This window comes from Hyperolius riggenbachi, chromosome 5 (assembly GCF_040937935.1).
Source record: "Hyperolius riggenbachi isolate aHypRig1 chromosome 5, aHypRig1.pri, whole genome shotgun sequence".
NCBI lineage: Eukaryota > Metazoa > Chordata > Amphibia > Anura > Hyperoliidae > Hyperolius > Hyperolius riggenbachi.
The window spans coordinates 205,115,871-205,130,326 of record NC_090650.1 but is presented as its reverse complement, the minus strand read 5'-3'; the positions used below and the strand labels follow the sequence as shown (position 1 = coordinate 205,130,326).

At 43.8% G+C, this 14,456-nt stretch overlaps 1 protein-coding gene across 2 annotated transcripts in view; it reads left to right on the top strand.

Annotated features, from left to right (window-relative positions):
- Positions 1–14,456, top strand: part of COL15A1 (collagen type XV alpha 1 chain) — a 361,488-nt gene that overhangs the window by 326,139 nt on the left and 20,893 nt on the right. For both annotated transcript variants that reach the window (XM_068236615.1, XM_068236614.1), the window contains 4 exons: positions 3,249–3,329; positions 4,406–4,452; positions 6,505–6,588; positions 12,885–13,023. In XM_068236615.1, the coding sequence (XP_068092716.1) occupies positions 3,249–3,329; positions 4,406–4,452; positions 6,505–6,588; positions 12,885–13,023 (351 nt within the window). The remainder of the gene's footprint in view (positions 1–3,248; positions 3,330–4,405; positions 4,453–6,504; positions 6,589–12,884; positions 13,024–14,456) is intronic.

The window sequence follows — 14,456 nt, the reverse complement described above, 5'->3', positions numbered from 1 at the left end:
CTCTCACAACTTTTCTTGTGAAACGTCTAAGAAAAATCTCTTGCTATTGTTCAAGCAGCTGATAAGACTGATAGGAAGTCAATCCAAATGTTGAATTGACTACTTATCAGTCTTATCAGCTGCTTGAACAATAGCAAAAGATTTTTTTTAGGTGTTTCACAAGAAAAGTTGTGAGAGCCTAAAAGACTGCTGTTGAATGTGTGTATGGGGCTTAAAAGTTTACTTGAGTAACCTATGCTTTATTTCAAGCTTGCGTTAAAAGGATACGCAAGTAAACATTTGCACACTCCCAGTTAAGTGTGAGTGTATTTTTACATTACATAATGTAAAACTTTGATTTGCTTGCGTTATTTGTATTTTCACACAATACTTTTAGCATTTTTTTTTATACTTGTAACAAATTACTTAGCTTTGTAATTTCGAGTGCCTGGGTATGCAAAGGTTCTCAGTTGCTAGTAATTGCCTAATCAAGCATCTGTAACTAGGAAACTGAGACAGGGATCATGTTAAAGGGAACCTAAACTGAGAAGGATATGGATTTTTCCTTTTAAAATAAAACCAGTGGCTTGACTCTCCTGCTGATCCTGTGTCTCTATACTTTTAGCCACAGCCCCTGAACAAGCATGCAGATCAGGTGCTCTGACTGAAGTCAGACTGGATTAGCTGCATGCTTGTTTCAGGTGTGTGGTCCAGCCACTACTGCAGCTAAAGAGATCAGCAGGACTGACAAGGAACTGGTATTGTTTAAAAGGAAACATCCATATCCCTCTCTGTTTAGGTTCCCTTTTAAGTGGACCTGAACTCTGTTATGATTAAGGACCAGTAGGTCTGAAACATGTCAGCTACAGATGTCTGATCGGTGTTTTTGGATACGTCCACAATAAAGGATTTTTAGGACATGTGCGGACCCCCTCCTTTTGCTACAGTTTCCCTGGATTTGCCCTCTTGGTTCCAGCACTGTCCCTGTCCAAGTGAGCGATGCTTTGGTGCTCTTTTCCTCATTGACCTGAACTCTTGCACAGCACACAAGGAAAACATAACTTCTCTGCTCATCTAACAGCATGGCTTTAAGCCCTGTCAAATCTCTTACAAAGTCTCCATCCTGCATAAGGCTTCTCCAGAAATATTGAATTCTATGTACTGCAACACAGTTGCTGAGTAAACAGTTCTGGAAGGTCAGGAGTTTTTTGCTCTTCAAGCAGTTCCTGAAAGCATAATATGATGGCAACTGGATCCTGCAATCTGGATAAGCCTGGAGCCAGTAAGTCTGTAAATGAGTAAATTTTGTATACCATGACCCTGACCAACCAAGCCATCCAGTGTACTTATACTCATGAGATTTGCAAGACCATTCCACAATTTCCTAGTTTTCGTGTGAATCCATAATACACCATTAAACAGGCCTGTGTTAACTCTCCCTTATTTTTCCATAATCGCTTAGAAGCCAGACAACAATCTTACTGAGCGCCATTAGTCTCTGCTCCCTGACTTACATTTCACCAATGTTCTAGAGAGAGTTTGACAAGCCACAAGTGTCAGGGAGGGTTAAAGAAACATGCAGGCCATGCTTAATTAAAAACAATGTTTACATGTTATTCAGATGTATACAATGGCCCATAGCAACAGCAAGATGGCATGAACTGATTTTCATCAGGTGGAGGCAATGGTCTACAGTGATGAGTCATACTGGGAGAAGTCTTACCGACTAGATAAGCCATATGCTTTTTTTCAGATGTATGATTCAGCCACTAACGATGCTCAGTAGGAAAGGCAGTCAATTGGTATTGTTTAAAAGGAAATATACTGTATATGTCAGCCTCCATACCCCACTTCAAGCGTGCTTTAACTCTTTAACTCCTCTAGCAACTGAACAAGACATTTCCACCATCGACAACTGAAGTGAGAAGAATATGCAGGCTATCATATTTATTTCCTTTAAAACAACCAGTTGCCTGGCAGTCCTGATGAACTGGCTGCAGTAGTGTCTGAATAACACCAGAAAGAAGTATGCAGCTAATCTTTTCCAATCTGACAATAATGTCAGAAACATTTGACCTGCTGCATGCTTGTTCAGGGTCTACGGCTAAAGGTATTAGAGGCATAGGATCGTCGGGATAGTCAGGCAACTGGTATTGCTTAAAAGAAAATAAATATGGGAGCCTCCATATCCCTCTCAATTCAGTTAGTCAATTACCATATTTTTCTATTAAATACTACAAGATGTTTCTGACCATAAGACGCACCTAAGTTTAGAGGACAAAAACCAGGGCAAGAAAATATATACTAAACCTGGGGCGTCCACGGTGAATGGGCATTTTGTGTATTATGCCCCCTTTGTACCTCATGCCTCCTTGTGCCTCTTCTAGCTCCCTGTGTCTTCATCTGTCCCGCTTGTGTCCTCCTGTATCCCCCATGTGTCCACCTCTGTCCTCCCTGTGTCCTCCTCTATGCCACTTTGTGTCCCCCTTGTGTCCTCCTGTGTCCCCATGTGTCCACCTCTGTCTTCCCTGTGTCCCCCTTTATGCCACTTCCGCCTTGTGTCCTCTTCTATGCCCCTTTATGTCACCCCTGTGTCCTCTTCTGCATTGGCACAGTCCAGGGAGTCATAACAGAGAAACAGTGTGGTCTTGCTGCTCAAACTGCAAGGTCAGTCCACCAGAGAGTCAGCCAGTCCACACCTGGATCCTCCAAGGGTATGTAAGAGTCCAAATAGAAGAAAGACTGGGTCTCTACCTGGATTTATGCAAAATTTGCAGATTTATTAAAGTACCATAACCATTAAAAAAACACAACGTTTCGGCAAGAGGCCTTTCTCAAGTTGCAGATCAATAAATCCACAAATTTTGCATAAATCCAGGTAGAGACCCAGTCTTTCTTCTATTTGGATTTGGTCTATTTGGACTGTACAGGGACTCCCCGACATTGCGGTGGGTTGGGTGTTCGTATTGGTAGGTATACACAAGTCAGGAACTCCCTGCATGTGGATTATAAGACGCAGTGACTTTTTCTCCCACTTTTGGTGGAGAAAAAGTGAGTCTTATAGTCCAAAAATACTGTAATCAATAAAAAAAAATTAACTACATTTTTAAATGAGACATCACAGAACACATATAACATCATGCTAACTGCATGGATGTCCAGGGAATTTTTCTCTTTATGGTCAAATTCTCTGGAATAAAGACAGACTTTGATTCTTACTGTAAGACTGATGCATTACGTTTACCATTTGATTACTCTTTTATTTACAGGTCATAAGGGAGAAAAAGGCTCTCTTGGTTTGCCTGGTTCTAAGGGTGAAAGGGGAGAAATTGGACCACCAGGACCCCCAGGCATGTAATAATTACACGTATAACACGTTTACTATCTGAATATATCATAGTTGCTCTAATAATAATGAAATTAAATATCTGATGAGTATTTAGAACTTGATTGCTTATTTCTTAACTTACCTTTGGAAAGTCCTTAATGCTGAAATCCAGGAAAACAATAGTGTGGTGAACTCCGGATACTGATTATTTTCTGACATAATGGAGGGGTGCTGTTTCCAATCCTAATAAGATGCCATGGGTCCTATTCATGAAGAGCTGTAAGGTCGACTCTTGAGGTTCCATATACTGTATACGTTTTTAAATGGTTTTATGCATATTTTGATTTTGATATGATAGAGTATATTCTGGTTATCTTAGTAAACCTACTAACTCCTATCTGAAAATCTGACATTAGCCAAGTCAACTTTTTCAAGGGGGTTATTATGGGGACCAGGGCAATGAGGAAAGGAAGGGACAGTGCAACAAGGTATGTGAATCCAGCAAGAACATGACTCTGTGCTTATCTTAGGTAGCTTTGTCTTGGGTCAGGTGTGTTTAACCATTTGGGCCAAGTGATTACTTATATTGTAGTGTCTGCAGTATGCCATTTTCACTGCTTATTTTACAGTGTAGTAATGACCTAGGGTAGAGCATGTGGAATGGTAAATACTTTTTTTGCACTCTGAGCAAGGACAGGGAGATATGATTCTGCTCAACTGTGGCTGATGCAGTGTTGACCACAATGAGTATCTCTTAGCAGCAGAGGGAGGAGGTGAAAAGGTTCAGATGATCTGTGCTCCTATAGAAAGACTAGTTCATGCCATCTTCCAGCTCTACCCTGACTACTTCATGTGAATAATGATATGATGGGGGGAGGATATGGACAGCAGCCAGAGACCTAGTGTGTTCAATAAAATTGGAAATGGAACTACAGGACTCAACCAACCAGATACTTTCATTACATTTATTGTAGGAATTACAGATGTACAATGTACATAACTTCGTGATTTTTTTTTTTACTATGTTATGCATTAGAACCTGGAGTCTGAACTAGGGCTTTAAATAGTAAAAAAAATTTTATGGTTGTTTTTTTCCAGGTTATTTTGGGAGCTCCCAGCAAGTCAATTCTCATCATGTACTCAAGGTAAACATTATTTTTGTTTTCACACACAAATCCATCACATCTGTATAACAATGGGATACATGTTGCAACTGAAATGTAAAGAAAGAGTAAAGGTAAGCTATTAGACACCCCCTGAAGGGGATGCAAAATTGGAGAAATCAGTTAACCTCACCGGAAATCTTTACCCCGTTTCCTAAATAATGTTAGGCAAGAATATTTTCAGTTCAGTGCACAAAATAAAACAAAACTAACAGGTTACAATTTCAAACAAATTAATATAATCTTCAGAAAAAGTGGTTCTAAAGCAGATGAATATATATTTCTCATTATTCTTGGATATTTTGAGATGTATCAAGTGGACTTAAAGTCTATCTCCAAACAGATTGAAATAGAAAATCCATATATCACAAGCTTTGGGAATTGGAGAATCTGAAAATGTGTATAAGTACCTTACTTCACTGATCAGGGTCATAAGTGTGTGATCACAACATCCCTCTTCTAATTGTATCTGTATCCACCAGATAAGCTGTGACAAAACATACAGAAGCAAGAAGAGCCTCATAAAGATTAATGGCTCACAACATTTTAGTTGGTGATACCATAAGTGAAACCATGGCAAGTTTTATTTTTTGTCCAATGTATACCCACTGTGCATAGCTTGTAAAAGATGGGAGGCAAGGAAAGGGATCAGGCTAAAAGACATAGAAGGCAGAGACAGGTTGAACTTTAGGAGAATGATCAACTACTAGTGTTCTGTACAGCTGCAGCAATTGCTGGGACTTCCATGACCCTAGTTCAACCAACATTAAAAATGCCATGAGATTACAGCAAGTACTAGTGGTGGTAGTAGTAGTAGTGATACTTGGCAGGATGGTGAAGACAAATAAGAGGACTAATGCTAGATAGAATAGTTAACTTAACATCTTCAGGTAGACACATAAACAACTAACATGAGTAGGACAGTAACAATTAATGAAGTAGGTAGTCGACCTGTACTTAAAATGAATAGGAATCTCCTCAGCTGTAGCAGAACTAAAGACATTTTTTAGTAGGAGTGATGAAGCATCATCTAGGCATCAGTGATGAAAAATCATGAAATCATCTAGAATGGAAGAAGGTGCCCAGTTGAGGCTAACTGATTTTAATCTGTATATATCACGACCGGTATAAATGAGAGCCTTCACAGAAAGGTGACTACATACTATTTTGTTTGGAAATATAAAAAAATGCATGACTGTAACTCTTTAATAAGATGGTCTTTTGGCAGTCTTGGATGATTGTCTGATAACTTCAATAACTTCTCTGATAAATATGATGAAAATAACCTCTACATGTGAAGTGGTTTGTAAACGCATTTATTTCTGTCCGGTCTCCTCATTTTACTACATTACTTTTTAAAGCGTTTGTGTTTTTCTAACCTTTAGCTGTTTGTGGGAAGAGGTAGTGAGTACACTACCTTGCTTAGTGCTTAGGAGACTCAAGCCGTTTGTTTTTCAAATGTGTACTGTCACTTCACATTTTTAAACTTTTACCTATCGACTTGGAGTAAATAAAAAGTATTATAGAATAAAGTATGAGAATTGAAGTAAGCCAGAAATCTCCACATGCATTCTCCTTGGCCTTTTAGTGACTATGGCATTCTCAGGTGCTTTGCAGTTAACCCAAGATGGTCAACCACTGACTTTAATGCAACAAATAAAAAGCCAGAATTCCTATCTAAAGTGAATTTTAGAGTCTAATTTGCACTTAAACTGCAAATTCAGAGCAGAAGTGACTTGTTGGAATTCCCCTGCTCAGCTCTAGTCTGTATTATAAAAGACCCTTTTGAAGGCATAGATGGTTTGGAGGAAATTCTCCATATCTGCAGTTAGGATCCTGGAATACTGTATGGACAATGCCCATGCTAACATGATTAAATAAACACATTATACTCAACGGTTTCTCTAGCAAAGGGGGGAAACACATTTACCCTCATTACTAACAATTCCACTAGATGTAATGTAAATGCATTAGGACAATTTCTCTCTTGACGCCATATATCAGTTATTTCTATGTGTTCTATTTTCTTACCAGGGTGAAAAAGGAGAAAAAGGAGATTCAAGCAATGGATACTTCATGCAGGCACCACCTGGTCCCCCAGGGAGACCAGGAGAAAGGGTACGATAAGCTTTTATGGGAAATGTATTTTATAATTTTTCCCCAGTTTCTGCCATTTTGGCCTTGTTCATTCTTGGACACAAAAGATGGCAGTCAGGGCCGGTTCTCTCATGAAGCAAGGTGAAACATGCATCAGGTGGCAGAGATTACAGAGGCAGCATATTTGTACTGTGTTTAGACTTACAGCATGCAGTCAGAGTAGGAGGAGAAGCGAGAGAAAAGCGAGGTGAGGAGGTCATCGTTGGGAAAAAGCAGACTGTTGTGCTGTGTGAGGAGTCTGACAGTGAGTGAGGAGGGGGGAGGAAGGAGAGCAGCAGTGTTTCATTTGATTTGCACAGCAGAAGGGAGGAGGTGGCACTGCTGTCCTGACTGAGGAGGAATGGAGTGAGCAGTTTGTTTGTCACAGACTCACAGCCTGCCAGTGTGCTATTGTGTTGAGCTGCAGCATGTCATGTGATAACATTAAAAGAAGCAGAGGAAATTGTTGGGGGCTGTGCGATCATTTCAAATCAGGAGGCGATCCTCACAAGTTTGCCTCAGGCAGCAAAAAGTCTAGATCCAGCCCTGAAGGCAGTTAGGTCTTTGTTCCAATTATGATAAAAAAGCAATTAGAGGGGTCATGATTAGACTGGACAATTCAGTTGATGGAATCAAGAGCCATTGATTTGGGTAGGAGCACTTGGCTGTGTGCTGTGATTGTATCTATATGCCAGTGCTTTCTGCTCTGGGAACTTTTAACAATGTTATTCAGCAAATACATAGCCAAAATGCTGGCACTAAAGATTTAGCTTTAAGAGTTAATTTGGTTGCTTGTGTTTTTGCTGGTCAGGGGGTTGGGTGTGAAGATAGTTAAAGATGATATTGGTTAGGGTTAGTCACACATTAGGAGAGTGAAGGTTAGTTTAGCTAGAAGCAGAGAGTGAAGTATCAGGAAGGTGTTACTGCAAAAGGGAATGTTGAGTTTAGGCATCTGGAAGGGGTTATACTTAAAGGACTTCCGAGGCCAAAACGAAGAAAATGACACTTTACCTTTTTCTTAGCAGAATCCACGGAGGACGCCCTGCACGTCCTCCGCTCCGTTCCGCCGTCAGTGTAGGCCTTTTCGTTCCCCTAGGGCTTGCCCCGACCCCACCGAACGGGTCGCATCGATGCCACCCCTAAGACAGCCGCCGCCTTGATCCACGGCTGCGCAGTACGCTTTGCCGCGATTGCGACTGCGCAGCCTTTAGCCCGCCTCCCGCCGCGTATGGGTCCCGGCATCCTCCTGAAGCGTGCGGCGTGCGTCCCCCCCCCCCCCCAGACACTCATATAGCCGGCGGTCATTGCTTCATTGTGATACGCAAGCCCCTTCACTGCGGCAAGGTAGCGATCACAAAGGGGAATTGACACATGTACACGCCTTTTGTTTTGTTGTTGCAGCTGCAGTGCAGCCAGAAAATTAGGCAGGCATGTACACGCACCCGAAAAATTATTATAGCGGCTGCTGCTAGCAGCGGCCTTAAAAATTCAGGAATTCGCCTGGAGTCCTGGACCCTGTTGGTGGTGGTGGAGAAGGCAGTCAAGCGGACCGACTTAGTCATGGGGCAGGCAGTCACACGGCGTGCAGGCAGAGATGCTGTGTGTGGTACTGACTTAGTCTTTGGGCGGGCAGTAGCCCTCCGGGATCCATGCCTTATTCATTTTGATAAAAGTGAGGTACTGAACACTTTTGTGACCTAGGCGACTTCTCTTCTCGGTGACAATGCCTCCAGCTGCGCTGAAGGTCCTTTCTGACAGGATGCTTGAGGCAGGGCAAGACAGAAGTTGTATGGCAAATTCTGACAACTCTGGCCACAGGTCAAGCCTGCGCACCCAGTAATCCAAGGTTTCATCTCTGCTCACAGTGTCTACATCCACACTTAAGGCCAGGTAGTCGGCTACCTGCCGGTCCAGGCGTTGGTGGAGGGTGGATCCGGAAGAGCTAAGGCGAGACGTTGGACTAAAGAATGTCTGCATGTCCGACATCACCATGAGATCGATAGAGCATCCTGTCCTTGCCTGCATGGACATGGGGGAGGAGGAGGATTACTGGCAGTGGCACCTTTATTCCGTTGTGCTGTGACATCACCCTTAAACGCACTGTAAAGCATAGTTGCCAGATTGTTCTGCATGTGCTGCATCCTTTCTGCCTTCTGGTGATTTGGAAACATCTCCGCCACTTTGTGCCTATACCGAGGGTCTAGTAGCATGGCCACCCAGTACAGCTCGTTCCCCTTGAGTTTTTTTTATACAGCGGTCCTTCAACAGGCTGGACAGCATGAAAGACGCCATCTGCACAAAATTGGATGCAGACATACTATCCATCCCCTCTTGCTCTTCCTCAGTGATGTCAGCTAAGTTCTCCTCCTCCCCCCCAGCCACGAACAATACTGCAGGAAAGTTGAGCAGCACAAGCCCCCTGCGACACCTGCTGCGGTTGTTCTTCCGCCACCTCCTCCTCCTCCTCCAAAACAACACCTTCCTCATCATCTGACTTCTCTTCCCCACACGACTCTTCCTTCTCTTCCTCCCCTTCTGTGCTGCCGCAGGTGGTGAGGAATCATCTGCTTCTGCTGAGAATTGATCCCACAACTCTTCCTCCTGTTCCTGTTCCCACTCCTCCACAGCTTGATACACCACTCTACGCACGGTACGCTCCAGGAAGAAAGCATATGGGATCAAGTTGCTGATGACGCCTTCACTGCGACTCACCAGGTTTTTCACCTCCTCAAACGGCTGCATGAGCCTGCAGGCATTTCGCATAAGTGTCCAGTACTTCGGCCAGAACATCCCCATTTCCCCCGAGCACGTCCTTTGACTGTAGTTGTAGAGATACTGTTTGACGGATTTTTCCTGTTGTAGCAGGTGGTTGAACATCAGGAGCGTTGAATTCCAGCGAGTCGGGCTATCGCAAATCAAGCTCTCACCGGCAATTAGCTTCTCCGCTGAATATCGGCAAAGCGTGCCATGGCCATGTAAGACCACCTGAAATGCCCACACACCGTCCTGGACTGCTTCAGGACATCCTGGGTACTTAGACACAAATCTCTGAATTATTAGATTCAGCACATGTGCCATGCACTTTCCCAAATTCAAACCCGAAATTAGATTGCTGCCGTTGTCACACACTACGTTGCCGATCTCCAGTTGGTACGGGGTCAGCTGACCGTGCTTGGCAGACCAGGCATCCGTGGTCAGATGGACCCTTTACCCAATGCTGTGTGCCAGAGATGACACCACTTGCCTTTCAACTTCATGGTACAGTTTGGGTATCGCCTTTTTTGAGAAATAATTGCGGCCTGGTATCTTCCACTGCCGTGTCCCAAAAGGTCTCAGAGTCCAACAACTGGTATGGTAACAGCTGACGGGCTAACAGTTCTGCCAAGCCAGCTGTCAGATGCCGGGCATGGGGGTGACTGGCAGACATAGGCTTCTTCTGCTCAAAGACTTCCCGCACAGACACCTGGCTGCTGCTGTGTGCAGAGGAGCAGGAACCGCTCAAGGTGAGAGGCGAAGTGGAGGAGCGTGGCTGTGATTGTGAAGGTGCAAGGGAGAAAGCGGTTGAAGATGATGCACCTGAAGGAGGAAGAGGAGAAGGAGGGTGGCTTTGCTTTTGTGTGCTGCTCTTCCCATTGCAGTTTGTGCCTTTTCTCCATGTGCCTTCGTAAGGCAGTTGTCCCTACGTGGCTGTTGGCCTTTCCACGGCTCAATTTTTGGTGGCAAAGAGAACAGATGGCATTGCTCTGATCTAAGGCAGACACACACAAAAATGTCCAAAACGTTGAGCCCCCCTGGGGTGATGGCACTATGGTGGCATCAGCAGCTGAGTTTAAAGGGCTTGTTGGCTGGCTGTCCATAGTTGGTGATACATGGCGCCGGACACTGCCACCAGCTGTTTCTGAAGACGAGCTCCCCCTGCTTCTTTCATCAACTCGTCTCCTCCTACTCCTCTCTGACTCCCCCTCTGAACTGTCCCCTTGGTCATCTTGTCTCTTAGGATCCCATGTGGCATCTGTATAATCATAATCATCATAATCATCCTCCTCAGCTTCGCTTGCCTTGGACACCTCATAAACTGCACCAACAGCAGGTACTTCATCATCCTCCTCCTCACACGTTACGTCCATAGTGTCGCCTAACTCAGACATATGAGGTGGTGTTACTTGCTTAGCGCCTTCATCTTGCTGTGAATCAGTTAATTCCCCCCCCAAATTAACTCCTGCGAAGTGTCAAATGCAGCGGATGTGGTGCTTGTAGTAGCGCTGGTGGCTGCGGAAGATGAGGTGTTCTGTGTTAAATAGTCAACCGAGTCCTGACAATCTTGGGAGTTGATGAGACGTGCCTTCTTCTGAGCACTATACTTTGGGCCAGGGCCGGACGAAATCACGTCAGCGCGACCTCGAACAGACCTGCTGGGTGGCCTGCCTCTGGGTCTGCCTCTGCCTGTTGTTTTGTCCATATCGGAGGGGGGAGGGGTGAAGTGAAAGGTATGCACTGACTTGACTAATACAATGTGCAGTCATACAGGTGCAGTGAAAGGTATGCAGTGACTGGTATTACAATACAATGTGCAGCTGTCACACAGGTGCAGTTAACAGGTATGCACGGACTGGTATGTTACACAGCGTGCAGTCACACAGGTACTGTGAACAATTATGCAATGACTAGTATTACAAATTTGCAGCTGTCACACACACAGGTACCGTGAACAGGTGCAGTGACTGGTATATAACACTGCTTGCGGTCACGTAGGTAGGTAGGTAGGTGCACTGAACAGGTAGGTATGCAGTGATTGGTATTACAAATGTGCAGCTGTCTCACACACACAGGTACCATGAACAGGTGCAGTGACACTGCGTGCACTCACGTAAGTAGGTGCACTGAACAGGTGGGTATACAGTGATTGGTATTACAAATGTGCAGCTGTCACACACACAGGTAGTCACTGAATGTGCTGGGCCTGGCAGTTGCACAGTAGGCATTACCAAGGGGCGAAGGTCCCACCAGCAGCTGCGACTGACTGACAGGGCTATATATGCACCACAAGTGTCTGTGGGACACACACCAAAAAAAAAAATAGATCTCAAGAACAACATTAGCTCTCAAAAGAGCTGTTGAGGATGAGGAGTTCTTTTTAGCAATAAGATCAGCAAGAAGGAGCAACCTAACAAGCCTAACACAAGAGCCTAACTAAGCTTTCCCTTTGTCAGCAGCCATGCTCTCTCCCTTCTCTAATTACTGCAGCCACATGAGTGAGTGAAATGGTTGATGCTGCCTGCGTTTTATAAGGGGGAGAGGGGGCTCCAGGAGGGAGTGTAGCCTGATTGGCTACCCTGTGTCTGCTGACTGTGATGTAAAGGGTCAAAGTTGACCCTAATGATGTAGTATAGGGGGCGGGTCGAACTCGCATATAGTTCGCTAACCACCGAAGTTCACGGGCGAACCGTTTGGGCCATCTCTACTTGAGGTTAGGCATCAGGAAGAGGCCAATGTTAAGGGGTAGGCTGACAATATGGGGGTAGGTTAAGGTTAGACATCAGGAAGAGTTTGAGGTTAAGTTGAATGATAGGAGAGGAACTTCAAAGCCTCTGCTAAAAACAGCATTACATCACTGAGATTCAGCCACATAACTGGCACTTAGCATTGGTGACAAAGTCAAAATCATCAAACCTACACATGGGTTATTATTCTGGCTAACCTCTGAAAAGTATAACAAGCCCAATGTGTAAAAATGTTCTGACTACAGAATGATCTCTAAGTCTGGCAGAGAAGCAGGTTTACTCCTGTAGAGTGGGGAGAAGAGAGGAGCAGGAAACCTGTCACAGGTGCCTTATTGCTAGGAAAACAGTGGTTTTCAACCAAGAAAATCCAGCAAGGGTGATTAAATTGTCCTAAGAAAGGTTGTATGTATTCACTTTACAGAAGCATGTCCTTTCATACAGTACCAAGGCCATATTTTAGTCAAAAATATTTTGCCATGTTTGATGACTGACAATACAGCATACTAGGTATGCAGCACAATTTCTCACACCTTCAGTGAATTATTAATCTTAACATGAAGTACTAATATTCATTTTTGGATACATTATATTTTGAAATGGTATTATGGTATTGACCATTGCTATGCTCGGATGGTAACACTTCATAGTCACATAGCTCATAGCTTTTGATTTATATCTAAACCTGTGACTGTCTGTATTTTACATGTAGAGCTTTACTTCTTGAATGATAAGGGCTTTGCATTTTTTGTTACTACAATTATCTTTTATTTTTTTAAGGGCCCAAAAGGAGATTCTATTTTAGGTCCTCCTGGACCACCCGGTGTACCTGGACTCCCTGGACCACCTGGATATGGTATGATGGGTCCTCCTGGACCACCAGGGCCACCTGGACAACCATCATCAATATATGGGTCTGGTATGTATCTCCACTGAAGACACTTCCCTCAATTGCTGCATCAGAAACTCATTAGGAAGTTACAAGTAATCTCTCCATAGGTAGGAGAAATATTCCATGAACAACCATCTAAAGTTGCCCCAATAGAGATTGTACCCAAACACTTATTTTAGTGGCAAATTAGACATTTTGGAATTCACTCCTTTCCTGTTTAGGAAAGCTGCCTGTAAAAGCGATCCTCAACGATAAGCCAAGGAAAAATTAATACCTGACATATTCTAGCAAGGGGTTTTGCCGGGCCCAAGTCTGCCAGTAAGTGCCACAGGGTTCCAAACCTAAATAAACTGTGGTATTTCACTATCTGGGGGCCCTGCAGAACTGTGGGGGTCCTTAACATCCTTAGTGACAAGATATATATATATATATATATATATATATATATATATATATATATATATACATATATATATATGTATATGTATATATATATATATATATATATATATATATATATATATATATATATATGTATATTTATATATGTATATATATATATATATATGTATATATGTATATATATATATATATATATATATATATACCGTATTTTTCGGACTATAAGACGCTCCGGACTATAAGACGCACCCAGGTTTAGAAGGCAAAAACCAGGGAAAAAAAAATACTAAGCCTAGGTGCATCCATGGTCCAGGAGTGTCTTATGGACCTTTACCCCCTCCCCAAGATGTCTCTAAATTACACTGCCTAACTTCACTAACCACTGCTGCCCCCACTAACTATACTACATTTCACAAATCCACTGATACCACCTTCTCCAGCTACACTACACTACACTACACAACACAAACCCCTGCTCTCCCCCAAAACACTAGCTATGCTAACCACTACAATATAAATAAGATCTATCTTACCTATCCAGCCTGGGTGGCATCTGTTCCCTGCTTCAGTAATAAACCTGTCCCCGCAGCAATAGCCCGATGAGTTTTCCCCGCATCAGCAATGAGCTTCTCACCGCAGCGAGGAGGCAGCAGCTCAATACGAAGTTTTCCCGCATCAGAGTGTCCATCGGAGGAGGCAGCCACTGGATACAAAGTTTCCAGCATCAGCCAGAATGTCCGTGCGAGGAGGCAGCCAATGGATACAAAGTTTCCAGCATCAGCCAGAATGTCCGTGCGAGGAGGCAGCCACTCGATACAAAGTTTCCAGCATCAGCCAGAGTGTCCCCGCAGCGAGTCAGCAGCAGCCCGACCTAAAGTATTTCCTGAATCAGCGTGATCAGAGCAGTACAAAGACACCTGCAGCCGCTATATCGGCAGAGTCCTCTGAGGCTTCCATACTGTGTTGTTTACTGGCGCCCTCCAATCACCCGCAGCGCACGTGCGCGGGGTTATGGGCTGACACCAATAAACAACACAGTATGGAAGCCTCAGAGGACT